Source organism: Mangifera indica, chromosome 3, assembly GCF_011075055.1.
Source record: "Mangifera indica cultivar Alphonso chromosome 3, CATAS_Mindica_2.1, whole genome shotgun sequence".
Classification (NCBI taxonomy): Eukaryota; Viridiplantae; Streptophyta; class Magnoliopsida; order Sapindales; family Anacardiaceae; genus Mangifera; species Mangifera indica.
In genome coordinates, this window is record NC_058139.1 from 11,896,980 (window position 1) to 11,923,660 (window position 26,681).

General features: G+C 31.6%; 2 protein-coding genes across 3 annotated transcripts; both read right to left on the reverse strand.

Moving 5' to 3' along the window:
* Window positions 1-7,801: 7,801 nt before the first annotated feature.
* LOC123212401 (UDP-glycosyltransferase 83A1-like) lies at window positions 7,802-9,343 on the reverse strand. The gene is made up of 2 exons (XM_044631522.1): window positions 8,842-9,343; window positions 7,802-8,767 (listed from the first exon to the last, which is right to left on the reverse strand). Exons 1-2 carry the CDS (start codon window positions 9,326-9,328, stop codon window positions 7,881-7,883), a joined length of 1,374 nt encoding a protein of 457 aa, XP_044487457.1. The 5' UTR covers window positions 9,329-9,343; the 3' UTR covers window positions 7,802-7,880.
* A 6,658-nt stretch (window positions 9,344-16,001) lies between these two features.
* LOC123210297 (UDP-glycosyltransferase 83A1-like) lies at window positions 16,002-17,606 on the reverse strand. Of its 2 annotated transcripts, XM_044628566.1 has the most exons (3): window positions 17,413-17,536; window positions 17,028-17,312; window positions 16,002-16,955 (listed from the first exon to the last, which is right to left on the reverse strand). In XM_044628566.1, exons 2-3 carry the CDS (start codon window positions 17,257-17,259, stop codon window positions 16,069-16,071), a joined length of 1,119 nt encoding a protein of 372 aa, XP_044484501.1. In that variant the 5' UTR covers window positions 17,260-17,312; window positions 17,413-17,536; the 3' UTR covers window positions 16,002-16,068. The 2 variants fall into 2 exon arrangements, with proteins under 2 accessions (XP_044484501.1, XP_044484500.1); XM_044628565.1 differs by having other exon boundaries at window positions 17,028-17,606.
* Window positions 17,607-26,681: the final 9,075 nt, after the last annotated feature.

Here is a 26,681-nt window from a genome sequence, read left to right on the forward strand (position 1 = left end):
CCATTATATGACAGAAGAAAGTCTGAAATATCAGAGTTAAGCAGAAACCTTCTATTGGTTACAAAAATCATATATTGTGTTTGTTTAATCCTAAACCTGCCTCCCAGGTCTCGATATGAGTTAATTAATCAGCAAAGTACAGCCAACAATGAATCTTGGCAAGATTTAGAACCCTACTACGGACAAACAACGATGATACCCTCCTTGATTAAACTATGTGGTAGCAAATAATCAACCAAAATATAATTCTATCACATCAAATAATAAAAAATAAATATAATAGAAAAAAATATAATTTAACATGAAAACTTCTTTAATATGAAAAGTAAAACCACAAGGTTTCCTCAAATAAACAAATCCACTATATCAAAAATAATGGTACAGAGTTTTCAGCCTACGACTGAGTAGGCAACTCTCCTTCAGAGAAATAAAATAATGTAATAACACAACTGCAATGAAAGATAATATTACAACAAACTTATAAGTCTATATCTCATGTATGAGCATCTAAAACAAATCTTCACAATTCAAAATATAGCACCAGATGTGTCTAAAATACTATTAAAATTTAAGAGCAAGCCAACAGTACATGGAAAAGAAAGAAAACATTTTTCTAAGAGTCATCTAAACAAAACTACACTAGACAATTAATCACATTTCAAAACAAATAACAACTTACCTGAAAAATAAAACATAACTAATCATATTTCAACATAGATAATAGCTAACTTGAAACACAAAATGTGACCTCCACCGTTCAGAATAAAAAATAATGAGTCTTTTACCAGTAGTCTAAAAATTAGAGCAATCCAATGGCGAAATGCATTGAAAAACCTAGACAATGTTTTTCTCCTTTTCTCTCTTTTTCTTTTTCTGACTTTTCTGTGTTATTTATATGTATATGTTGACTTTTATTTTGCCCTAATTTATGAATATAGTGGGTGAGGCTTTTTCTATTAAATAAATTTGGGTTTTTCTACATAGAAAATGACTCAAAAGCCCAATAGGGACCACCTTGTTAGGCCACTCTAAAGATATAATTACACTTTAATTAGCTTAAATTTTATATTACCTGTCACATCATCCTTAGTACTAAAATATTTTATTACCTAACAAATTAGACAAGGTAATGTCTATAATAAACAATAGATTATTAAGGTAATCTTTAATTACCCTGAACCAAACGCCCCTTAATATTAAATCCTATGTCTAAAAAAATGAGAAAAACAACTAAAATCAAGAATCTACTCTAATTTAGAAAAGCAAATAAAATTAGGAATTCTAAAAAGGGCAAAGGACTATTTCCCTCCCAAGTTTTAGTGTAATCTCAAAAGCATACTCACAGCAATTGAAAAACTCAAATACTCATCTATGAGTTAAATTCTATTAAAATTTTCTATTAAAGGAAAAGGTAAAATCATTATTTTCTTCCTAAACCCTAAACCCTAAAAATTTATAACATTTTCCCTCCTTATTTTGAAAAACTAACATTTTCCCCCCATTCAAATTTCCTAGTGATTTTTCAATGAACGATTGTCGTTCTCTCCCTTCTAATGATGGTTCTCCCTCTGACGCCTTCTCTCTATCCAAAGCCTTCTCTCTCTAGTTGGATTTTGTCTACATATGGATTCAAACGGAGAGAAGACATCGAAAGGAAAACCATCATCAGGAGGGAGAGAGCAGTCGTTGTTCAATGAGAAATTTGAATGGGGGAAAATGTCACTTTTTAAAATTAATTCTAGGGGAAAAATGTTAGTTTTCCAAACTAAAGAGAGAAAATTTTATAAAATTTTAGAATTTTAAGGTTTAGGGGGAGATGATGATTTTACTCTTCCCTGAAAGAGCGGTCGTTGTTCACTAAGAAATTTGAATGGGGGAAAATGTCATTTTTTAAAATTAATTCTGAGGGGAAAATGTTAGTTTTCCAAACTAAAGTGAGAAAATTTTATAAAATTTTAAGGTTTTAAGGTTTAGGGGGAGATGATGGTTTTACTCTTCCCTCTAACAAAAAATTTTAATAGAAGTTAACTCATGGGTGGATATTTAGGTTTTTCAACTGTCATAAGTGTACTTTTGATATTGGACTAAAACTTGAGTGGGAAATTATCCTTTTTCCTTCTAAATAAATTGTAATAACTTCAATCTAAATCTTTATCAACTGCCATAGTCTGATATCCTCGAGCGTTTTCTCGTTTTCATTGGTATGATATGGTGATAAATTAGAAACATTAAATTTGGTAGATACATTGTAATCTCCTGGCAATTCAATTTTATAAGCATTCTCATCAATATGTTTAATTAACTTGAACAATCCATCAAATCAAGGACTAAGCTTTTTACAGGGACCCAAATGGAATCTTTGTTTCCTTAAATGTATCCATGCCAATCTCTTTCTTTGAAAGAAGTAGGCTTGCAAAATTTTTTAACTACCTTTGTAGCACTTACTTTGCTTCAAAATATTTTCCCTAACTTGCTGATGTAGTTTCTTAATCTCTAGTTTCTTAATCTCTTTAGCTTATACCAATGTTCTTGTAAACATCGTCTTAGAAACAACATGGCACACCTAATCGATCAAACTTGATGATGAATCCTTCTTGAAATGTATTAATACTATTTTGGCACCATTTTTTCTAAAATGAGTATTTATTCGTATGCTCGTCATGAATGCTTCAACAACCATATTGCCAAGGTCGACCTAATAACATATGACAAAAATCCATAGGAATAACATCGCACCACACATTATATGATACTTTTTAGCCAATGGAAAATTCCACTAGGCATTGCCTTATAATCTTCACATTGTTACCTTTTTGTAACCAAGGAAGCTTAAGCTTATCAACCATTGTTGTAGATAAAAAATTCTCACAATTACCACTTTGATAATAACATAACAAAATTGTCCATGCGGCGTTCATCTTCTATAGAAAATATTATAATGTATCCAATTATCTTCTTCAACTATGATAACATTCAAAGCTTAGTGCACCACTAACATCTCACCATTGTCTGCAAAGGTGACTCCATAATCACTTGCAGCCTTTTATGTCTTCTTCCTTATTATACTCTTTTGTTACAAGCTTTATCAATGAATGACACTACTCTTCGATTTAAACAATTGACAGAAATGTGACCAAAGCCTTGATACTTGAAACACTTTTGGGAGTTGCTTGTAAAATTTCTACTATCCTTGTCACTCCTATTGTCAATTATAGTGATGTTTTCTTTAGCGTATTGTGTCAAAGTGCTCCATTGGTTGGAGAAAAGAGCCTCTATTTGTATCTTTAAACTCACCTTTAGGGTCTTGTTGTTGTCTTTTCACCTTCAATGGCAAGTTAATGACATTTTGGAGAATCCATTATTGTTGAAATTGAACACCATTAGAAATCACATATCTTAGTCGTCCACTATAACATCACTATCTAGAAAAATTGCCCTCCGAAGAGCAGTATTATTTTCACTTAACTTAACATGCATGATTTGCATATTAAGACTTTTAGAAATTAAAACATGGCATAATTTACCGAAATACCCTTCTAAATAAAACCATTCATAAAACAAAAATATTTAAAGATGTCCTTAAAGTTAATAATATAAAGTGTGTAGTTCATAACATATAAAATCATAAATAGAAAATACATAACATCATCATAAATACTATGACCACTATGACCTCATACGCCATCTTAGTTGACTAGTCGCTTCTCATCTACCTTCTCTACCTGTTACTTGTAAAATAAATAAGGAAAGGAGTGCATGATAATCATGCAATTTGTTGGAGATTTTATGCCTTACACATTATGCATTTTATTCCTTTCTAATTCTATAATAATATATTTTACTTGAACTTGGTCATCTGGAATATACCTTTGGACTCTGAACTTTGATGATGTTGAATTCCTTTACTTTAACTTAGTCATTAAGGATTGTCTTAAGTCCTAGAACTTTGATACCTAACATTCCTTGAACATTTACTGTCATATATGGTACACTTTCGGACCTAGAACTTCGATGACTCTATTTGTAATGTATGTGTAAAACTATGGTGAAAGCATTTCCTTTTAAAAAGATATTTTCTTTAAAAACATTTTCTATGGAAATGATTCAAAATCTTGGCCATGTGATTAATATAGTTGCACAATCACCTTTTCCTACACACATTTATTGGATTGCAATAGTATAATATGTGCCCAACTATAACGTTTGTAGGAAATCTCAAGGGTGCCCTTTCATAAAAACACTGATATGAAAACATATCTATAAAACTTGTCATGAGAAAACATGATTTTATGGGTGTCATGCGAATCTGTAAAATGACTAAACATATCCCAAACATGTATCACAAGACGAACCATAACATAGATAGCATTTGAGATGAGTCACATGGTTAGGGTGTTGAATCTCTTACTCAACCTAGTCTAGTTGATATAAAATGAGAAATAAGAGAATGATAGATGAGTTTGTTTTCACCATAGATTTGGATAGGCGCGTTATACATGCTATCATTCTAGTTCATCTAAGATAGGGTTGAGATGAACCCTAAATGATGAGAGAGATGTGATAAGGAATGTGTGATGGATATTGAAAGGGGATAGATATGTTATGATTGATGTATGATAGATAAACTTACTTAATAAGTGTTTTACCACTCACCTCTTTAAGTTTGTTTTTCTAGGTAAGAGATGACGTGGTAGTAGCAAGACTGCTAGTTAGCAATGAAGTAGCATGAGTGGACTGCTTTTTAAGTTTTATTTTATGACTTTTTATTGTGATTACTATTATGGATATTGAGTATGATTACACACTATGGTGTTTCTTTATGGGATATTATATTTTGACACTTTGGGATTATATTTTAATGATTGTTTTTATAAGAAGGGCATTTTGGTTATTTTTTAGTGTTTTAATATTAAATTTCTATGAATACTTTTCATGGTTAAGTTTAAGTGAAACTTTCCTCCGAAGGGTAGAATTTCCAGAGTGGGATGTTATAGTTGGTATCAAAATAGAGATTTCGGGAACTTAAATGTCTAAGATAGATTATGTGTCATAAAATAGAAATAAGTCTCTCGTGTTATGCTGACAGTCCTTGCGTGATGAGTTTAGAAGTCGCAAGCTTGAGCTTTAGCTCAAGATAGGAATTACTTATTCAAGCTCAGCTAATTAAATTATTGCAAAATCTTGTAGCTTATATTTATCAATCACCTCCTATATCCAAAGTTCATCATTGGATAGTAACAGTAAAAATTTTCAAATGATGATCCACCTTCAACAAGACTATTTATCGCATTTTCCATTAGTTTCAATGCATTTCTTTTGATACCTTCTTCACTATGCAATTTTGTGACCTTAGTAAACAATCCCATCCCCATCTGGGGATAAATTTAAACCATTATTCTAGGCTTAAAAAAATATAATTCCTATTCTGAAATTGATCCAGGAAGTATGGCCAAGAGAGAAATGGAGGGCTGAATTCCATCCGCAATGGCTAACAAAACAAGCAACTGAGGAGTAAGTTAACACCTTTTCTTGACCTACCCCCATTCAACATATCATTCAAGGGATGTACCAGCAATGACTTTGTCCATTGATTGGTTAATTTTCTCAATCATGTCATTCAACTTACTTGGCATTACTCTAAAGTCTAAACCCTAGATAGTAAAAACACGAATAATTTACGTTCTCGTTAATTCGCGTATTAAACATGACGTTTCAAAATTTTAAATCTAAAACATATTAAACACGTATTTTACACGTTTTTTATATTTTGCACGCATTAAGTGACCATTTTATTAGTTTTCCCTTTTTTTGTTTAATATCCAAGTTTAAAATACGAAAGTGTTCTTCTAATTTTCAATTAATTACCATAATTTCGACAAAAGAAGGTTTTTTTTTCAAATATCTAATCTCTCCATTTATTGCATCAGGATTATATTCTTCTTGTTGAGCTCAACTTTTCATCTTTGTTATTATTTGAAAAGGTAAATTTTCATTATTTTTTCTTTTGCTTGTTTTGTAACTTCATTTTAATGTCAAATATATTGACTAATTTGAGACACCAATCTCTTATTAATCTTGTTGCATATTCACATGATGGAGCAGTTGTTGAATATGATATATTACTATATATTAATTTTCAAAGTCAATTAAATATTTCACATATGAATTGTTATATTGTTTTTTAACCAAGAAATCTATGAAAAGTGCTAAAATTATTATTAATATTGTCGTATTTTTATATTCACAATATTAACAAAGTGTCGTATTAAACCGTATATACATATTCTATATTTTTCCTATATCTGAATTTTAAAACCTTTTTTTTACAAACGTATTTTTCACCATTCGTCATATCATATCTTTATAATTGTAGTACTTTTTTTTCATTCTCATATCTAGTAACTAGGCTCTAAACATGGTATTCCTTGTCTTTTTGAACTCTTTCCTATCATCCTCTCGCCTAAGTCCATTTGGAATTGAAACAGTCCTGATTAGGCTCTAGCCCTCCTTTCTCTTGCATCAAAGCCATGATTTTCGCCTCGATTAACTCTTTGCTAACAAAGGCAACAATGCATTCATTTGTAACATATAGAGAAAACAACAATTAAGCGTACTATGAAAAGGAGCAGTCCCGTTTCTGTCTATCAAATAACATTTTTTGTATATTTTACTTTCTGTTCAAAATACTAACAAAAACTATTAACTACCCATTATGGTTTGTTTTCACCTTTTGTTTTTACATGTTAGATCAACTCTTGATATTATGCAACCCCAGTGCCAGGTTTTCAAAGCTAAATAATCTAGTGCTGGATTCGAACTAAGATTTGAACCGAATTCAGTTGAAGCTTCAATTCGGTAGCTCAACTTAAATTTGGCTCGAATCCCCCTTCGATGATATAGTTCATCCTGTCAATGATATTATTTCACTCACTAACAAGTTGAGTCAAATTCTAACAAGCTTTTGGAGGAACTTAAGATAATAGGGACTGAGGCTATTTGTAACCATTGATGATATCTAAGATAAAGTTGGATTCAAGTCAAGCTAAGCTGAAACTTAGATTGGCTCAAGCTCAGTTCGAAACCTAAATAGCTAGCTCAAATTCAAGTTTATTTGAGTTGGTCAAAGATGTTATTGAAGTTTGTCAATAGGATGAATAGTATTATCAATAGAATGAATAATACTGTTTGAAGGGGGATTCGAGTTTAATTTCAAAACTAAAACTCCGATTCAAATTTGGCTTGAATCAAGTTGAATACCAAACCTAACCAAGCTGACTTAATTCAAATCTAATCATAATATAAGAAAATCTTACACGCAAATTATTTTGTCATTATGTAGTTTTCAGCCTGAAACAAGTCATCTTTGAAACGGTTTAGCTTACCAGTTTTGCTTTTCTAATACTGATAATAACATATATAAAATCCGTTGGGTATATTAATAAGAGTAATATTGTATGTATTAACAAAATATGTACTAACACTGGCATATTATTCTGTGATTGTGTGATTAATTATTTATTTTATCTCTAATTTAAAATAACTCAACCAAATGATGACACACCAGCTATTAATACCCATTAGTATTTATTTTGTTAATACACAAAGTATTATGGTATTAATAAATACAAAAATCTTATAAGTTTTGCTAAGCTACAATTAGGATTTATTTGTTTTATTTATTGTTATTTATTTACAAAAACCCACAAAAACATTAATTATTTGACAAAATTCATCTAGTGAACCCTCAATTCATTGCAAGAATTTGAGACAAAATGTATGGCTAGAAATATATTATTCAATATATGAGAAGAAAAAGGTTTTGAGCTTTCATATTTTCTTGATTCAGCGGATCATTATTACATAAAATTGAGACATAGTAGTTAAATAGACTTCATTTCAACAATAAATCTCTTAAAATTTTCAAATGATGATCCACCTTCAACCAGACTATTTGCAGCCCTTTCCTTCACCTTCAATGCATTTTCTTTGATAATTTCATCATTGAGCAATTTTGTGATCTTTGTCTGTATTTCATCCTTTGTAACAATCCCTTCCTCATTTGAGGATAAATTTAAACCAATCTCCCAGACTTCACAAATATAATTTCTGTTTTGAAATTGATCCACAAAGTAGGGCCAACACAGAAATGGCACTCCCATGCTTAATCCTTCCAACGTTGAATTCCACCCACAATGACTTACAAAGCAAGCAACAGAAGAATGAGCTAACACCTTTTCTTGAGCTGCCCATTCAACAATCTTGCCTCGGCCCGCTATTTTCTCTTTAAAACCATCTGGGAATTCAGCAATTAAATCTTTCACAAGGTCTGATCGAACAACCCACAGAAACGGTTGGCCTGAGGATTCAAGACCAAGCGCCAATTCCTCAAATTGTTGCTGATTTAAGGTTGTTGTGCTGCCCAATGAGACATAAATGACTGAGTCTAGCGGTTGTTCATCAAGCCAGTTTAAACAACTTGAGTCCTCAGGCCTAAGGCTTCCAGCCAAATGCCATGAATTATTGCTTGCAAGTAATGGACCAATCGGCAATATGTGGGGAACCAAATTACAGGATGATGAATCCAGTTCATAAATTGAGTTAGAAAGAACCCAGTTGGAAATTTTCAAATATTGGACACTGGCACTAAAAGATTCAAAAAGAAACTTCTGAATCTTTTCGTTACCTCGGAAGGTCCAAAATAGTTCATTTTCTTTCCAGGGAAGACTATTTTCTGATATTGAGATCAGCCCATCAATCATAGCTTTTCCTGCATGAAGTTAAATAAATTATGAGTATAAAACTACATATACAACAAATTCAAAAACTTGTTTATATACTTACCATTGTTATCCAAAATTCCATCCTCAATCAGCTTTTTAATGTGAAATGACAAGGCTAAGCATGCTGGTCCATAAGGTATAAATGCAGCTTTTGAAATTCCCATGGTTTGGGCAACATCCAGTGCCCATCGAGCAGATATATCAGCAATAACGCATCTGATCTTCTCATTGTCACTTGACTGGTTAATCTTCTCAATCAAGTCCTTCAAGTTACCCGGCATAACTCTCAACATGGTATTTCTATTCTTGTCAAAATCTTTCCGATCTTCGTCTTGTTCGATTCCATCTGCAATTGAAACAAACTTTATCAGTCTCCATTCCTTAGCTTTCTCCGGTATTGAAGCCATGACTTTGGCCTCAATGAACTCGGTGTTAACAAAAGTGACCTTGATTCCATGTTCAGCAATCTTTGTTGCTAATTTCAGAAGTGGTGCTACATGGCCTTGTGCCGGATATGGAATAACCAGTACATGCGGCTGCTCGCTCATTTCAGATAGCTTCAATCCCACAGAAATAAATATGGTGTCCATCTATTCTGTTTGATATAATCTATTTTATATTTGCTTTTCACCTGGATCTTGTCTTCCACAGTTAATGTTTTTGTGACTGTATCTTCTCGAAATCATCGATCAAAATTAAAAAATTAAAAAATTTTATTTAGCCTATAAATTTTCACTGCTAAAATTTAAATTACCAGAATGTCAACTAATCCATCTCAACTTACCAAGCCAAGTCGTAATAAGTTTTCGAAGGAACCGAAGGTTAGACTGATCGTGGCCTGTTTGCATCTGTTTATGCTAATATTGTTAAATAATTACTAGATCCCTTATTTGTTAGTATTTGTTTTTACATAATTGTTAATATTTTCTTTCTTTCTATGATTAAGATACGTTATTTGATTGTATTGTATTTGTATAAATTGTGCAATTCTTTATTAATAATATATACAATTTACACATCATTTTTCATTGCACCAAGGCAGATAGCTTTCGGCTCTTTCCTTCTGCCCTTTTGTTTACCTAATGAAATAATGGCATATATTGCTATGTTTGACTTTAGCGTTAACTGCCCATTATGATTGGCTTTCATCATTTTTTTTCCATGTTCATCTTTTCTTGTTATCTTATTATCAGAATGTCGGCTATCAACTGCCGAACCATCTGCACCAGTTAAAAAAAAAAAGCTGAAATATCTTAATTAAGCAGCCCTAAGTCTAGTTGAAGTTTTTTTATAACACCCATGTAAATTATATTTGATGTGATCCAAGATTCTTTAGTTTTCAGCCACATCTAGACAAAAATTTACTTGTCATTGCTTATAAAATACTGGTGTTGATTAAAAAACTTATTGGTATATTTTAGGGGAGATCATTTTTATTGGAAATTTCTTTTTACTTAAATTATAGTTTTGTTTTTAATGAATTATTTTGCTTGACTTAGTTATATCATAATTGTATTCGGCCAATCAAAGAAACAAAATAATGTGTAAATTGGAAAATTTATGTGTAAAGAGGAGAAAAATAAGGATTGAAGGATAAAGTTTATCTTAAATTTGCTGCAAGTCTAATATAGCTTGGTGAAGAGGAAAATTAGTTATCTAATGCTACATTTAAGTATTGTGTTATACACTTTGCTTCCAATGAAGCCACTCTATGATTTCTCTTCAACCTGTATATTTCAAAAGAAATAAAAGAATTTTTTTTGCATTTAATGAAACCTATATAATTCAATTTTATTAGAGACTCACAAATCATATATATACAATTGTCATACTCAAGAAAAACTTTATTGTGAAACACATGTTATACCATAACCGTATATATACACATATATCCATAACAAATAAATATGTCAATATGATCATGTTAAAAAATAAATATCAACAAATAATAATACAAAAGTCCCATCAACCCTAAATATCAAAAAACTATAAATTCCTTCATGTTTTTAACATGATTTTATGAGTTATAGGTCTTATTCTTTTGGTTAAGGTCTTACACTTATATCACTTATGTATTTATGTTCTTTACCATAATATTTTTGTTTTTTTCTTAAGTTTCTTGCTGTAAGATTTTTTTTTTTTTTTTTTTTTTGCAGGTCTCAATCTAACCTAATTGCATTGTTATCATAGTAAATAGAGTCGACACCAAATAGGTTAACCAAGTAATCCTTTAATCACAAAGCTTGAGAAGTTGTCTCATAGCAAGCTACAAATTCATTGTCCATGGTTGAGGTTGTTAATAGTGACTACTTAATGTTTTTCCCAATATGGCCTATTGAATGAGTAGAACAATATATCTAAAAATAGAGTTTAGATCATTTGTACAACTACCAAAATCTTGATCTTTTGCAAGTATCTTATTATCTCTTAAACCACAACCCAACAATCAAAACTTAATTTGAGAGGTAAGGATTAAAAACCTTAAATGCAAAAGTTATTTATTAGACTTATGCATACTTGTGTATTCATCAAGCTTCCAATAGCACCATCATAAGGGACATTTCACATGGATTCCCTTTTAACCTCATTCTATAGACCTTTAAAGAATGTTTTATGCTAAATTTATCTCCTTTTACAACAAGCAAACAACTTGTCTTGTATGTTGAGCTTTTTAAATACACACTTTAGGTATGCATTTCAGATAAGCCACTAAGTCCATGAGTCATTTCATAGTAGATCTCATTACCAAGAACAATTGTTACACTTCCTAGATCTTTTACATCAAAAGTCTTAGATAAAACTAACTTGATTCTCATGAAACAAGTTGATATCACTACCACCAATATATTGAACCACACCATGAAGATAAACCTAGTTCCACTAATGTTCATATACCTATATTGGTCCAGTTTGTTCCTTACGAAGTCATGTGAAATTAGGACACCATTATCAATAAGTCTATCTCAACTATAGGTTGACTTCTTTAGATTTCATGACAAAAACTTCATTCCTTGTACTTTTTTATAAAACTAATTGCACCATATAGACATCTTCACTAAGGCTTTTATTCAAAAAGAAAACATTTGACATTCATCTTGCATAGCTCTAATCCAAATGAGCTACAAATGTGATCGGTTGTTACATGAGATCTTATACTTTATTATCAATCATAAACTTTATCTTTTCTCATGACTTTAAACTATCTTTCAGATTGATAATTCATAAAGGTTTTTGAACAATAGTTGAATTCAAAAATCTAACTAACTACATAATCTTCCTCATTGAGATACACATAATAATTCTTATGGATATCAAATCATCCTTTTTATAGTACATTTTTTCATCAAGGTATCCACAAATATGCCAATTATATATAACTCATCTACTATGAGATTAATCATCAATTATTTAGTAGAACATCCTCTAAAGTGATCTCAAATTCTATGGGACTTTGTAAACCTTATTGACTCTCATTATTATTTTAGTCATGACACTACTATACTTTATGAACATTTTAAAAATTAGACAGATCTATTTCACTTCCTTCAAGGTTGAAGAATTTACTTTTGAGAATCTTAAGACCAAATAACCTTACCATATAGTAGCCAATTACTTTAGTACCTTGATAGGGGCAATAAATGTCCTGTCATTTAGAATGCTCCAAATGACTAATGACTTAATATTGAACTATTATTGGATCTAGTCTCTTTTGAATAGGATTGTAAAATCCTTACTTAAATGGGGCATCCCTAATGTCAAAACAGTATGAGGCAAGGTTTTCTGCATATCCAAAACCAAAAAGAAATTTTTGACATAGATTTGAAAGAAATGCATTAAAAAATACTATGTCATCTTGACTACGTTATCCCATAAATACTCGGTCATGTTTACTTGTCATCATAACTTTATGGCTACGATTTGAGTTTTGTAACTACGTCATTTTGAAGTCCCAAAATCTTGAAAATTTGGCAAAATATTCATTATGCCTATATGACTTACCTTAATGTCTACGTAGTTTCCAACCTAAATGTAGGCTCTCACTTATTCTTCATTTATTGATCAATTTTAAATCCAAAACTTTAATCCTTATTTAGGCAAAAAGACCAGTACTAATTGTTACTTTTCCTTTAACTTGTCGTTAAAGACTTTTTCCTTTCATGCTTCTCTTATTCAATAACATTCAAGAACCAGATTAATAATACCTTATATTTGATTCTAAACCATGTACTAGTGTTGAATTGACTGAAGTCAAATGAGAGTCTTATGGTGTCTTTTAAACTCCAACAATTACAAATCACTCTTTGACTCTTTCATGACTACCGTACCTTGTTAGAGTCATACAACTCACTAGACCAATATCTCTAATATTGTGAGATATTTGACTAATTTTATTGACAAACTTTTTAACACTTATAGTTTAAGGTAAGCCTTCAATCAGGTAATTGACAATAGATTCTTTATGACAAACAACTTCAACTTGATGAATTTCTCTCACTCATCATAAAAATCCTTTTATTCAATTGTGTTGTTATCTTAGGGTTGGATGGTTTATCAACTCACTAGGCAAATCTATATCCTAAATTAGCAATGCAAATTCAATATCTTATTTCCAACTCTTTAAAGTTAGAGTCAGTCAAAACTGTTATTATAGCATAATTATTGTTGTTCACAATAATATAGTAAAATAAATATGGGATGTAATAAGCAATATCATTAACAATAAATAGTTTTAAAACCTTATAAGCTATTATCTATGAGGGTTCTAAGCACATCATCATATAATCACCTTTCAGTAGAGAACACGATATACAATTAGAGCCTCAAATATAAGGACATCATCATATAATCACCTTTAGACATAGAATATATTATGCAATTAGGATCCTCAATGATAAGACTACAAATAAGGAGAACATATAACTTTTAGAAAGTTTATCACATTTGGGCAGATAAACTCTCTAGATTATTCTCTCTTCCACACCAAAAGGAAAAATATATGTCAATTACAAAACTTACAACCACCTTTAGGTGAATTGAAATTTTCATGACCAATGTAATTTCACAAACACCTTATACAACCATCAATTTTAATACATACAATAACTACCTTTGGGCAGGAAATTGTATGTATCAAATTAAAGAATGTCTTTTTCACCGAATATAGAAATTTTGCAAACTTTAATAAATGCATTGCTTGGTGATTAAACATTTCAACAACTTACAATAATTTCTATTAAAACTAAATAATATTGCCAAAATTAAAATCTCCATAGAAATTCGTTAGTTTTTCAAGGGGAAACATTCCTCTAATATTGAGATCAACCACACTTTCATTGGGTTTACTACATTAACAAAGTTCACTTAACTATGAGTACAAAACTACATTTATATTAACAACAAACTTACATAAAGTTTTCCTCAATCAACTCAATAAATATAGTAATTTCAGCCTGAATTTAAAGTCTCCAACCCTCTCCAATCCTAACAGAGAGGGAATTATCTAATAAAAAAGAAGAAGGGAATGGGGATGGGGATGGAGACAAAAAATAAAGAACGAAGACACATGTGTCTCCTCTCCACCCTGCCCTCTTCATCCCCATCCTCGTCTTTACCTCTTTATATTAATATCTTTAGTTAAAAAATACTTACATATCTTTAAAGTTTTAAATTATTTATTTTTTTGTTGTACATATTAAAGTGGTCAACATATGTTATTTATGATATTTAAAATAGTGGATTGATTTTAATTTTTGTTTATTTTATAATTTAATATATTTATATTGTGTGTTTATAAGGTATAAAGAAGGGATTTTCCTGCATGTATGAGAACAAAGAAGGGATTTTTATCCTTGGAGAGTGGATGGAGAGTTCTTGTCATCCCGTGACCTAACATTACTCTTAACATAGGATTCCTTGTCTTTTTTTAAATCTTTCTAATCATGCTCTTGCTTAGGTCCACCTGAAATTGAAACAACCTTATTAGGCTCTGCCCTCCTTTCTCTTGCATCGAAGCCATGATTTTCACCTCGATTAACTTTTGTTAACAAAGGTGACGTTGATCCCATGTTCAGCAATCTTTGTTGACAAATTCAGAAGAGTTGCAACATGGCCTATAGAAATGATGGTGCAAATTGCTAACTTTAATGCCACCAATCAATCCAAACAACAGTCACATGTTTTAGTAATTGGGAGTGAAGCAAAATCAAGTCAAAAAGCAACCGCAATTTTAACAAATAGAAATCAAGCTTATAAGTCTGTTAGAAGATTCAAATCAATCCAGTCAACAATCTCAAGCAGCCAAGTTAGAATTGTTCTCAAATACTAACAAAAAATATAATTTACTAGATTTTCGACTCTATCTACTTTATAAAAAGGTAACAATACCGTCATTTGTCATATATAGAAAACACAACAATTAAGCGTACTATGAAAAGGAGCATTCCGGTTTCTGTCTGTCAAATAACATTTTTGTATATTTTACTTTCTGTTCAAAATACTAACAAAAACTATTAACTACCCATTATGGTTTGTTTTCACCTTTCGTTTTCAGATGTTAGGCAATTCTTGATATTAAGTGCCAGGTTTTCAAAGCTAAATTATCTAAGGCTGGAATCGAACTGATATTTGAGTCAAATTCAAGTTGAAGATTCAATTCAATAGTTTGACTCAAATTTAGCTTGAATACCCCTTCAATGATATTGTTCATCCTAACAAGCTGAGTCAAATTCTAACAAGCTTTTGAGGAACTTAAGCTAACAAAGACCGAGGCTATTTGTAGCTATTGATGATAGTCAAGATAAGGTTGGATTCAAATTGAATCGAATTCAAACATAGATTAGTTCAAGCTTAGCTCGAAACCTATGTTGGTCAAAGAAGTTGTTGAAAGTCATCAATAAGATGAACAGTATTATTGATAGGATGAATAATATTATTTGATGAGGGATTCAAGCTTAATTTTAAAACTAAAACTTTAATTCAAATTTCACTTAAATCAAGTCCAACACCTAACCTAACCAAGTTGGGTTGATTCAAATCCAACCATATAAGGTCTTACATGCCAATTATTTTGTCATTACATAGTTTTCAGCTTGAAACACATCATCTGTGAAACGGTTTAGCTTACCAATTTTGCTTTTCAAGTATTGATAATAACATGCATAAAATCATATGTTAATAAGAGTAATATTACGTTAACTAATAAAATATGTACTAACATTGACGTCTTAAATAGACTTTCACGTTTTGTTGATTCAACGGATCATTATTACATAGCATTGAAACATAGTAGTTAAATAGACTTCATTTCAACAATAAATCTCTTAAAATTTTCAAATGATGATCCACCTTCAACCAGACTATTTGCAGCCTTTTCCTTCACCTTCAATGCATTTTCTTTGATACTTGCGTCGCTAAGCAATTTTGTGATCTTTGTTTGTATTTCATCCTTTGTAACAATCCCTTTCTCATCTAAGGATAAATTTAAACCAATCTTCCAAACTTCACAAATATAATTTCTGTTTTGACATTGATCCGCAAAGTAAGGCCAACACAGAAATGGCACTCCCATGCTTAATCCTTCCAACGTTGAATTCCATCCACAATGACTTACAAAGCAAGCAATAGAAGAGTGAGCTAACACCTTTTCTTGAGCTGCCCATTCAACAATCTTGCCTCGGCCGGCTATTCTCTCTTTAAAACCATCTGGAAATTCGGCAATTGAATCTTTCACAAGGTCTGATCGAACAACCCACAGAAACGGTTGGCCTGAGAATTCAAGACCAAGCGCCAATTCCTCAAATTGTTGCTGATTTAGGGTTGTTGTGCTGCCCAATGAGACATAAATGACTGAGCCTAGCGGTTGTTCATCAAGCCAGTTTAAACAACTTGAGTCCTCAGGCCTAAGGCTTCCAGCCAAATGCCATGAATTATTGGTAGCAAGTATTGGACCAATCGGTAATATGTTGGCAACCAAATCACATGATGATGAGTCCAGTTCATAAAATGAGTTAGAAAGAACCCAATTGGACATTTTCACATATTGGACACTAGAACGCATAGATTCAAAAATAAACTTCTGAATCTTTTCTTTACCTCGGCAGGTCCAACATAATTCATTTTCTTTCCAGGGAAGACTATTTTCTGATATTGAGATCAACCCATCAATCATAGCTTTTCCTACATGAAGTTTAATAAATTATGAGTACAAAACTACATATACAACAAATTCAAAAAATTGTATACACTTACCATTATTATCCAAAATTCCATCCTTAATCAGCCTTGTAATATGAAATGACAAGGCTAAGCATGCTGGTCCAAAAGGTATAAATGGAGCTCTTGAAATTCCCATGGTTTGGGCAACTTCCAGCGCCCATCGAGCAGATATATCAGCAATAACACATGTGATCTTCTCATTCTCACTTGATTGTTTAATCTTCTCAATCAAGTCCTTCAACTTACCAGGCATAACTCTCAACATGGTATCTCTAGTCTTCGCGAAATCTTTCCGATCTTCCTCTTGTTCGATTCCATCTGCAATTGAAACAAACTTTATAAGTCTCCATTCCTTAGCTTTCTCCGGTATTGAAGCCATGACTTTGGCCTCAATGAACTCGGTGTTAACAAAGGTGACCTTGATTCCATGTTCAGCAATCTTTGTTGCCAATTTCAGAAGAGGTGCTACATGGCCTTGTGCCGGATAAGGAATAACCAGTACATGCGGCTGCTCGCTCATTTTCAGATAGCTTCAATCCCACAAAAATAAATATGGTGGCTATCTATTCTATTTGATATAGTCTATTTTATATATTGTTTTCACCTGGATCTTGTCTTCCACGGTTAATGTTTTTGTGACCGTCTTCTCGAAATCATCGATCAAAATAAAAAAAATTAAAAAATTATTACTAAATTTAAATTTTATTTGGACTTTAGTTTAATCTGCGAAAAGGCTGTTTGGCGTATTTGACTTTCCCTACTGTAAATTATATTATTAGAAGAGTAGTGTTATGCACAAATAATATATATAATTTTATATACAAATAATAATATGTTAATATATAATTAAATAATTTTAAATTAAAAATAAAATAATATTCAATCACATAATTATATATAATTATTTATATAAAAAATTATGTATTTAGTATTATTTATATAAAGTTATGATATTTGTTTTTACATAATTGTTAATTTTTGCTTTTCTTATTTGATTGTAATTAATGTATTACCTTTTGTACTATTTAGATTCCTCATTAGATTTATTGTATTTGCATAAATTGTACAATTCTTCCTTAATAATGTATACCATTTACTCATCATTTTTCATTATATCAAAGCGAAAAATAATCCTCTTGATCTATTTAGTTCTAAATATTGAATTTTCAATCCTAGAGTCAGGGTTTCCTCCTTTTTCTTCTTATAGTTGTCTCCCCACACATTTGGAAAATTAACAGTTTCACCCGCACGACATAACATTCTCTGTCCAACTTTGTCAATCGACCAAAAACCCTCTATACAACAAACTATAGCCCATGATCAAGCCATCCTCTTTGGCCACGTTGTTGTCCTCTCTTACTTTTGACCATGAACACACGATCGATGCTCTTACTCTCGTTGTTTTCTCTTTGCTAATGATCTTTGTCTCTCCCAGTGATGTTTGTGTCTCTTACTCTCGCTTGTGCTCTCTTCATGGTTAGCCATGAACACATGATTGAAGTACTTGCTCTTGTTATGTTTTGTCTGCCAGCAACATCTACCTTTCATTTTGGTGTGTTCTACCTTTTGATCTCATTGTGCTCTCTTCGCTAGTGGTTTTTGCCTCCCATTAGTGTTTCTTGCCTACAATTCAAGTTGTTAATTCCTCTCTTCTTGGTCATTTGATCCTCAATGGCAGACTTAACCTCTACCACTTGTGTCATAGTTGTCATCAATTATCATTGTAAAAAAAAGTTGGCATTAGCAAAAGGAAAATAAGGAGCAAATAAATATTTGTTTGTTATAAGTGTTATTTTTATAATTTTAGGGATCAATTATTTATATTCTCATTAAAAATAAATAAATTTATAATTTTAACAAATGGAAAATGGTTGTTACAAGTCTATTTCATGCATTAAAAAGTTTTAACGAAAGGAAAAATCTTATCATCCTCTATCATTATAGCTTCTTTCATTAAAAGTAGTCTCGTCACTAATTCTTTTAACAAGTGGAACTATAATGACAAACGACAACAAGATTATTCTCATATTTAAATTTTTTAATGACAAAAATTAGACTTTTAAAAATCATTTTTTCCTTATTAAAGTCATAAATATATTTAGTTTCAAATGAGAGTATAAATAATTTATTACTAAAATTATGAAAATAATATTTACAACAATCGAAAATCTATCTTCTCATTATTTTCATCTCGCTAATGTTAATTTTTTTGTAATGTTTGGCAACCTCTTTTTTTGGATCTCCACCTTCTAGATTTCCAACAATAGTAGCCTTTTCCTCCCTTTTGGCACTACCATCCTCTCTTTCTAATGTCTCTATTATATATTTCATTGTTGGTTCCTTCTTATCATAGTTGCCATTGGTTTCTTATCTCATGTCATAGTTGCCACTCTCTTATCCATTTTCTTCTATTGTTGGTCATTCTATACATCCTCTAGTGTCATTCTTTTTTTGTGATTTCCTTATTTTACTCTCATTGGTTGTGAGCTAACAAATTAATTTTGACCTAGATCAAATACAACATTTCTTCTTCCTTTGTTTGGTCCTTTTTATTGTCATGCACCACTACTGTTAAAGTATAGTCCCTCCTTGAATGACAATAAAATCTACTTTTTGGGATTCATTTCTTATCTTGTAACACCTTCAAATATGCTGTAAGGGCATTTTAGTTATTTCCTTTAATGTGTATTCAAATCTAGTTTAAGAATGATTTTATATTTGAATTTGAATTTTAGGTTGATGTACAGTTATGCATGTTGAATGCATGTCATACATTAGCTTGTCATGTGGGTAGCCCACAAGGCTTTCCATGTTGACAAATTGTAGTAATGCACAAACAAGCATCCTTAAAGCACATAGTCGGGCATGGCATTTTATGTAGAAGTTATATTAGGGTTGAAGCTCTATAATTTGAGTGAAGAACTAATATTCAACCTTATCAAATAAAGATGTGAGAGACGGATTTTTGGAGAGAGATGAGACTTTCGTCTCAAAAGGAGGCAAGCTTCGGTTGGACTAAAGGCTTTTAATGAGCAAGAAGCCAAAGGGAATGGCATCAATTCTTCTTATAGGAGTTTAGTTAAGTAGGAATTTGGTCTACCCTCCTGGATTCTTAACTCTTAATAAACCTTTGAAGGTTATATCTCTAATAGTATAAGAAAGACTGAGGATAGCATGGTACTAGTGAGATTAGAGCATAATGGTTATGAATAAATATATTGAGTGTTTTATTGAATTCCATGATGTTGATGGTGATTTTCATCTGTTGAACATGGTAGATTATAGGTTGTATTACCTATAGAAGATTCATGTAAATGTTATGATTGTCGTATGTGTTTGTAATGATTCATTACTATGTAACACCCCTCCCTAGAAGTACTACCCACCGAAGGAGAAATGTTACGAATTAATATCCGGAGCGTCTTTTTTTTTCTTTTAAAATACTTTAAAATAAATGCATCACTAAAAGTGTTTAAAAAGTATTCCAAGAAAACTGAAAATCTAGAAGCGAACAAAAGATGTATATACTCATATGAAAACTCATCTGAAAACGTCTAAAAACAGGGAGTAATCATATACAACTGTATAATCATCTCAAAAAGGTCAAAAGTTGACAAGAACATGTCACTGTATGCATGTAATATAAACCAAAGATAACTTGCTCTAGCTGGATCTATCTTCACTGACCTGACCCTGCCTCATAGCTACCTCGATCACTTGTACCTGCAATCAAGAAAGAAAAGGAAGTGAAAGATAAGAACACTCAGTAAGGGAAAGAATTAAGTAAACTATCTCATTTCCTGTTCTAACTCACTCTCGGGACTCAACCTTACTCATAACCCCCATAAGAACTCGAGGGGATAATCTAGTTCATGTTTTACTATTTGGGTCATACTTTGTCCTATATTGTGTCTATTTGATACTTTCTGGAAGCTGACTATAGGGATTTGGCACTTTTCTAAGCTCGAGCTCTCTTTTTTTCTCTCACTATACCATTTTTGAATTTGAATTGAGCTCTACTACGAGCGGACCCTACTGTGGGTCTATGTCCTACTACGAATGTGTCCTACTACGAACGTACCCTACTGCGGGCGGTGTAGTGTAAAGTGTCCCCTCATAGTTCATAGCATGCATGCGTGTCTTATATCTTACTAATCTTGCTTCCATCTAAATCTATTCATAACTCACCAGACCATACTCTTGGACGACCTTTGAATCTTGAGCCCCAAATTCCTTTTCTTGTTTTTCTTTCTTTTTTTCTTCTTTTCTTTTTCTCTATTTTCTTTCCTTTCCTTTCCTTTCTTTTCTTTCATTCTTCCTTTCTTTTTTCTCCTCTTTTTCTTTCTTTCTTTCTTTCCAAAAACTGCAAAATACTGTTCACAGAACAGTCATTTAGCAGGGCAGCCTTCTTTTCCATACAATTTAATAGCTCAAACGGTTTCTAATTCATACAAGCTATATATAGTTGGAAATAGGATTCAAAAATCTTTCCAACAAACTATAATAGCACTCATAATTCAATAGATAAGGCAGTTAAAACGTGGGATGAAATCAGTGGCAAAATTTGTCTTCACTGTTTATTTGGTAAAACAGTCCTTTTTGTTTCATACAATATTTAACAGTCCAAATAATCTCTAATTTATACAAACTATATATCATTGGAATGAGGAGTCAAAGAGCTTTCCAACAAGCTATAATAGCACGCATAATTCCTCAGATAAGGCAGTCAAAACGTGAGATGAATTCAGTGGCAAAAACTCTCCCTTGTTTATTTGGTAAAGCAGTCCTTTTGGTTAATACAAGATTTAACAGTCCAAATGATCTCTAATTCATACAAGCTATATATCAGTGGAAAGAGGATTCAAAGAGCTTTCCAACAAGCTATAATAGCACTCATGATTCATTAGATAAGGCAGTCAAAACATGGGACGAAATCAGTGGTAACACTATAAATATTATGCAACTTTCTGTCATGCACAAAATCACACACATAAATATCCCAAATGGCAAAACAGCATTTCTCAACTTCAAAATCATCATTTATAACCTAGATCCAAGGAACCAAAAGCCTAAAATATGCAACATATCAAGGATGATACCCCTTACCTTATTTCAAGCCAATTTTTTGCAAGTTGGCTTCCTTTTCCTTGTCTTACTTCCTTTATCATCAAAATCACTTTAAATCAACACCAAAACATACTAACATATTCATATAACATGCATCCAATACATATATAAACATAGGTAAAGGGAAAAGGAAGAGATCTTTTGGTTACCAAGGCTTCCAAAGTGCTTCTTTGTTTCTTTTCTTATTTTGTCTTCCAAAACCCCTTCAAGTTCTTTTTTTATCTTCACAAAACAAAAGCAATTAGCATGGAGAATGGTGGCTGCTGGAATGGATGAAAAGAAGAGGGAAAAGTCTTGAAGTTTCTTTTGTTTTGTCTTTTTCCTTTCTCTTTATATACATCTTTATCTCTTTCTCTTTTTCTTTTTCTTTTTTTTTCTTTTTTTTTTTAATTTCTTTATATATATATATCTAGAGAGTTATATATATATACATATATAAATGGTTTGAACAAGAGAAAAAGGGTCAAAAGACATAATTGCCCCTGAAACAAACCTAAGGGTATTACATACTATTTGAATGGTTTGAACTGATGCCAAGAAACTTAATGAGTTGCAAGTCTTTTTGTTAATTACTTATTATTGGCTAATGTGACTTTTAAAGCTTAATTAACATTGTAAGTAAATTTAGGGAGATTAATAGGTGATTGAGTATGGTCATTTTGGGACCCAAAACTTGACTAGAATGGCCTTAATTTTATTTTCAAAAAGTCATGCATGACTGTGCTAGGGTTACGCATGATCATGCATAAACACAAGAACACATGATTTCGAACAGGTGTACAACCATGCATTTTAGTGTGTACACCTGTATACTAATTCCTACAATATTGGAATTGCTAGTGGACAAACGTGCAACAAGAAAGCATGATTGTCCATGACGTAAATGGGTTCTAATCGACATTAAGTATGTTTATACATCAAAATCATGTACAGTCAAACATGATTAAAAAAATTATGAACTTACCCTTAAGGTTACCGAGAAGGAAGAAGGTTAATAGTAAAAATTATGTTGCAGGGTTGTGCACTCGAAAAAGGTACTACTATACATAGAAGACTGCTACATGTACACCTATAAAGGCTTGAACGTGAGCATGCATATAATGAGATGGCACGTTTATACATAATCAGGTGTACGACAATACATGCATGAATAATGTACACCTATGACCAAACTATGAACAGTCATGCATATCACTACTGCAAATGATTTCCAAGAAAGAATAAGGATCGTTGAGGTTCCAAGATGTTCTTGAGAAATAGAGATATGGAATGGGCACGTAGAATTGATAAATAAACCTCGGTAGAGGTGTAATGAGTTAGATGATTATTGATATAGTTTTGAGTGATTGGCTATTATTAAGGATCAAAAATTCTCGTGGAACCTAAAATGAACAGATACCTACAAAACATTAAAACATAAGATTTTGGGTTGACATGAGGGAGTATACATGACATAAGCATACACCTGTAGATAGGTAAGAGATAGTTCGTTGATTGGAATTATTGTCTTTTCTCTTTGCTTTGGAACATGTGTTTAGGACTCTAGAACGACCTTTTTTCATGTGTTAAGTTCTTTTTTCATAATATCTAATATGGAATGGTCGTTTGTAATCCCTAGAATAGACATTCCATCGCAACCTAGTCTATGTGTATTGAACAATCATCTTTGTCCTCAAAATGAGCCTTCTATCTTGATCACTATTATCCTAAATTTCATGTAGAACAACTGTTTCTATCCTTAGAATGAGCATTTCATCAAGTCTTCTCTTATGAAACTATAAGTTTTTGCAACCTCCCACGTCCAATCCTCGAAGTATCATTCACCTCATTCATACAACCCAAAACTCACTTTAATACACAAAATAGTAACAAATAAACGTATTAAACCGACAAATCACATATCAAAATGACTTAACAATAATTTTCTCAATCCACAACTTTATCACAAAATTTGCTTAGGATAAATCTTGATAAAAACAAGGTCTAATTGCATTAATTCTACATTCTACAACATATTAATCAAATATCATCATGATCTCAATCTAAAGTCCATACCCAACAAGTGTTCTAACAAAAAACATCAAAATTGATGAATATTAAAGTAAGAAATGTTAGGTTTTCTCGGATCATGAATACCAATAAGGCAACGGAATAAATAAATAAATAATTCAAAGAGAACTTGAGAATCTCATGAGGATCACGTTTTAGGACTATAGTTTCATGAACATGGCCATAAACATCCATAAGGGGTTTAGAAACCAATGCCTACATTAGATGGATCCTCCAAAACTTCACTTAACTATGTGATAGCTCTCCAACCCTCAATAAGGTGATGTCTTGGTATCCACATGAAGCTCAAACTAAAAAAGGCTAGAATCATTCACTAGAGGCTTTTAAGGCTTTGTGAATAAGGTATCTATCATAGGGAGTTGTGCTTGACAACTAGAGTTTTGCAATAAAAACATTTTGAAATCATGAGATTCATCCCTTTAAATAGTAAACAGCATTAAGAGTCATTCATTAATCACATAAACAGTCTTTCATCTTACTTATCATGAATAGGCTTTCATGACCCATGAATAATCATTCATGGTTTGGCAAAAAGTCAAATTAGATTAACTCAATCCTATTGGACAAGTCCAATCCATTCATGATTTCATTATATCCCATATGGACTACGATTATCACCAAATAATCCTTAACCTTAAAGTTCAAATCAACTCTTATGTACAAGTGACTCATAAGCTCTCTATCAAACTAACAGTGTATAGATTCAGATTGAATCTGAATACAAACCAAGATTAACTTCTAGCAATGCATAATGATCACCGAACTAACAAAATGTCAATGTACAACTCTAAGCCTTGTTAACCACATGGTTACATACAATTTGACCCCCTTCATTAATTAGGTCAAACACTTGAACTAGGTTTTGACCTAATTCCATTGTGGTCATATATTCGAGTGGTTATGATATCTTTTAGTGTTTTCATGTGAAATATCATCTTTTGTGCTCAGTGACTAATGAATCTTCTAGTGATCCTCCATAGTTTCCATATAGATCTCAATATGGTCAATCATTATATTTATGGTTATCTAGTTACAATGGTACATTAAATAGTGTCAAACTATATCAATCTTTATACAAGACGATCTGGTGACCTCAAGTCTAAGGACCATAAATACCCGTGAGTTAGAAGATTTATTTCATAGATACAAGAACAACCATCCATTTGGAAATCCTCTTGTTGGGTTTATTTAGTGAACACAACTATATAATGCACCCATGTATTGTACCAAACTGTCAACTAACCACTCCAACACATGAGAATTATCATCACCTTTGTCTAGGGTAGCTCAACATTATAATAATCATATCACTATTACTAGTGCCTTTGATCATAATAATATCAAGATTACAAATGATCGGTCATCTAATCCTCTTATCACGATTCTTACATTCTAAAGACATATTATTCGTAGAAATATATTATGTTAAACATTAACATGCATAAATAACATAATACATTTTTATTAATAAATAAATAAATTACATCATTACAAATGTACAAGTCGATTGGCTCTAAAGTGTTACTCTAACAAGAAGATCACTACTTGCCTCTAATATGATGAAGAAGCAATTCCTTGGCCTTGATCTGCTCTCTAATTCATCCTTGGAAGGTTGTTATGAAGGTTAGGGTCGTTGGGTTTTAATGAAATCATGCTAACTCAATTGGATAATGCTTTCTTTTTATAGAATTCTTTTTCAGATAACATTGAAACAAGTGTTCCACACTTCAAAATGGTCCCTCAAATTACTTATTGACAGTCATTTCCTGAGTCATTAACCCATCCAATATTGAACAAGCATTCCAACCTCTAGAACAATTGTTCAACCCTTCTTTTCTCTCATATTTTAACTAAGACTTAATATTCAAACATATAATATTATTCATTTAATAAATAAATTATATAAATGACTCAAATAACCTTAATATGCACCTATGGGTATTACACGCAACCTAATTTCTTATGCTACTAAGAAGCAAGTTGTTGAGTCCAAAACTAGTGCATAGTTTGGGTATTGTCCCCTTGCTTCTATTGTTGTTGATATTTGGTAGTGTTGTTATCTTTTGCTTGAGCTTAACATTCCTTTCAACTCCTCTTTTTAACTACTTTGTGACAATTACTCCATTCTCCACATGATCGCCAATCATGTCTTCCATGGTCACACTAAGCAATATCGATATTGATCTTCACTTCATTCATGAGTTAGTTGCTAAAGGGGCTTTTTATCTTCAATATATTCCTACAATCTCTGAACTTGTAGATATTTTCACTAAGGGAATGTCTCATGAGTAATTTCATTCATTGTGTCTCCAATCGTAACTTTGTGAACTCTTATTATAATTGTGGGGAGTGTTAAATAATTATTCAATTCCTTATCTACTAATATTTGTTTTTCTGAATTGAAAATATATACTTTCCTTATTTGATTGTAATCCATGTATCCTTTTTTAATAGAATTGAGATTATGTATTGCATTGTATTGTATTTTAT

Excerpts from the sequence above, each read along its gene's own strand:
- LOC123212401 (XM_044631522.1), bottom strand. The coding sequence starts at position 9,328 with ATGAGCGAGCAGCCGCATGTACTGGTTATTCCATATCCGGCACAAGGC. Across the intron at positions 8,768-8,841 it reads TGGAATTTTGGATAACAATG|GAAAAGCTATGATTGATGGG; the intron begins GTAAGTATATAA and ends AACTTCATGCAG.
- LOC123210297 (XM_044628565.1), bottom strand. The coding sequence starts at position 17,514 with ATGAGCGAGCAGCCGCATGTACTGGTTATTCCTTATCCGGCACAAGGC. Across the intron at positions 16,956-17,027 it reads TGGAATTTTGGATAATAATG|GAAAAGCTATGATTGATGGG; the intron begins GTAAGTGTATAC and ends AACTTCATGTAG.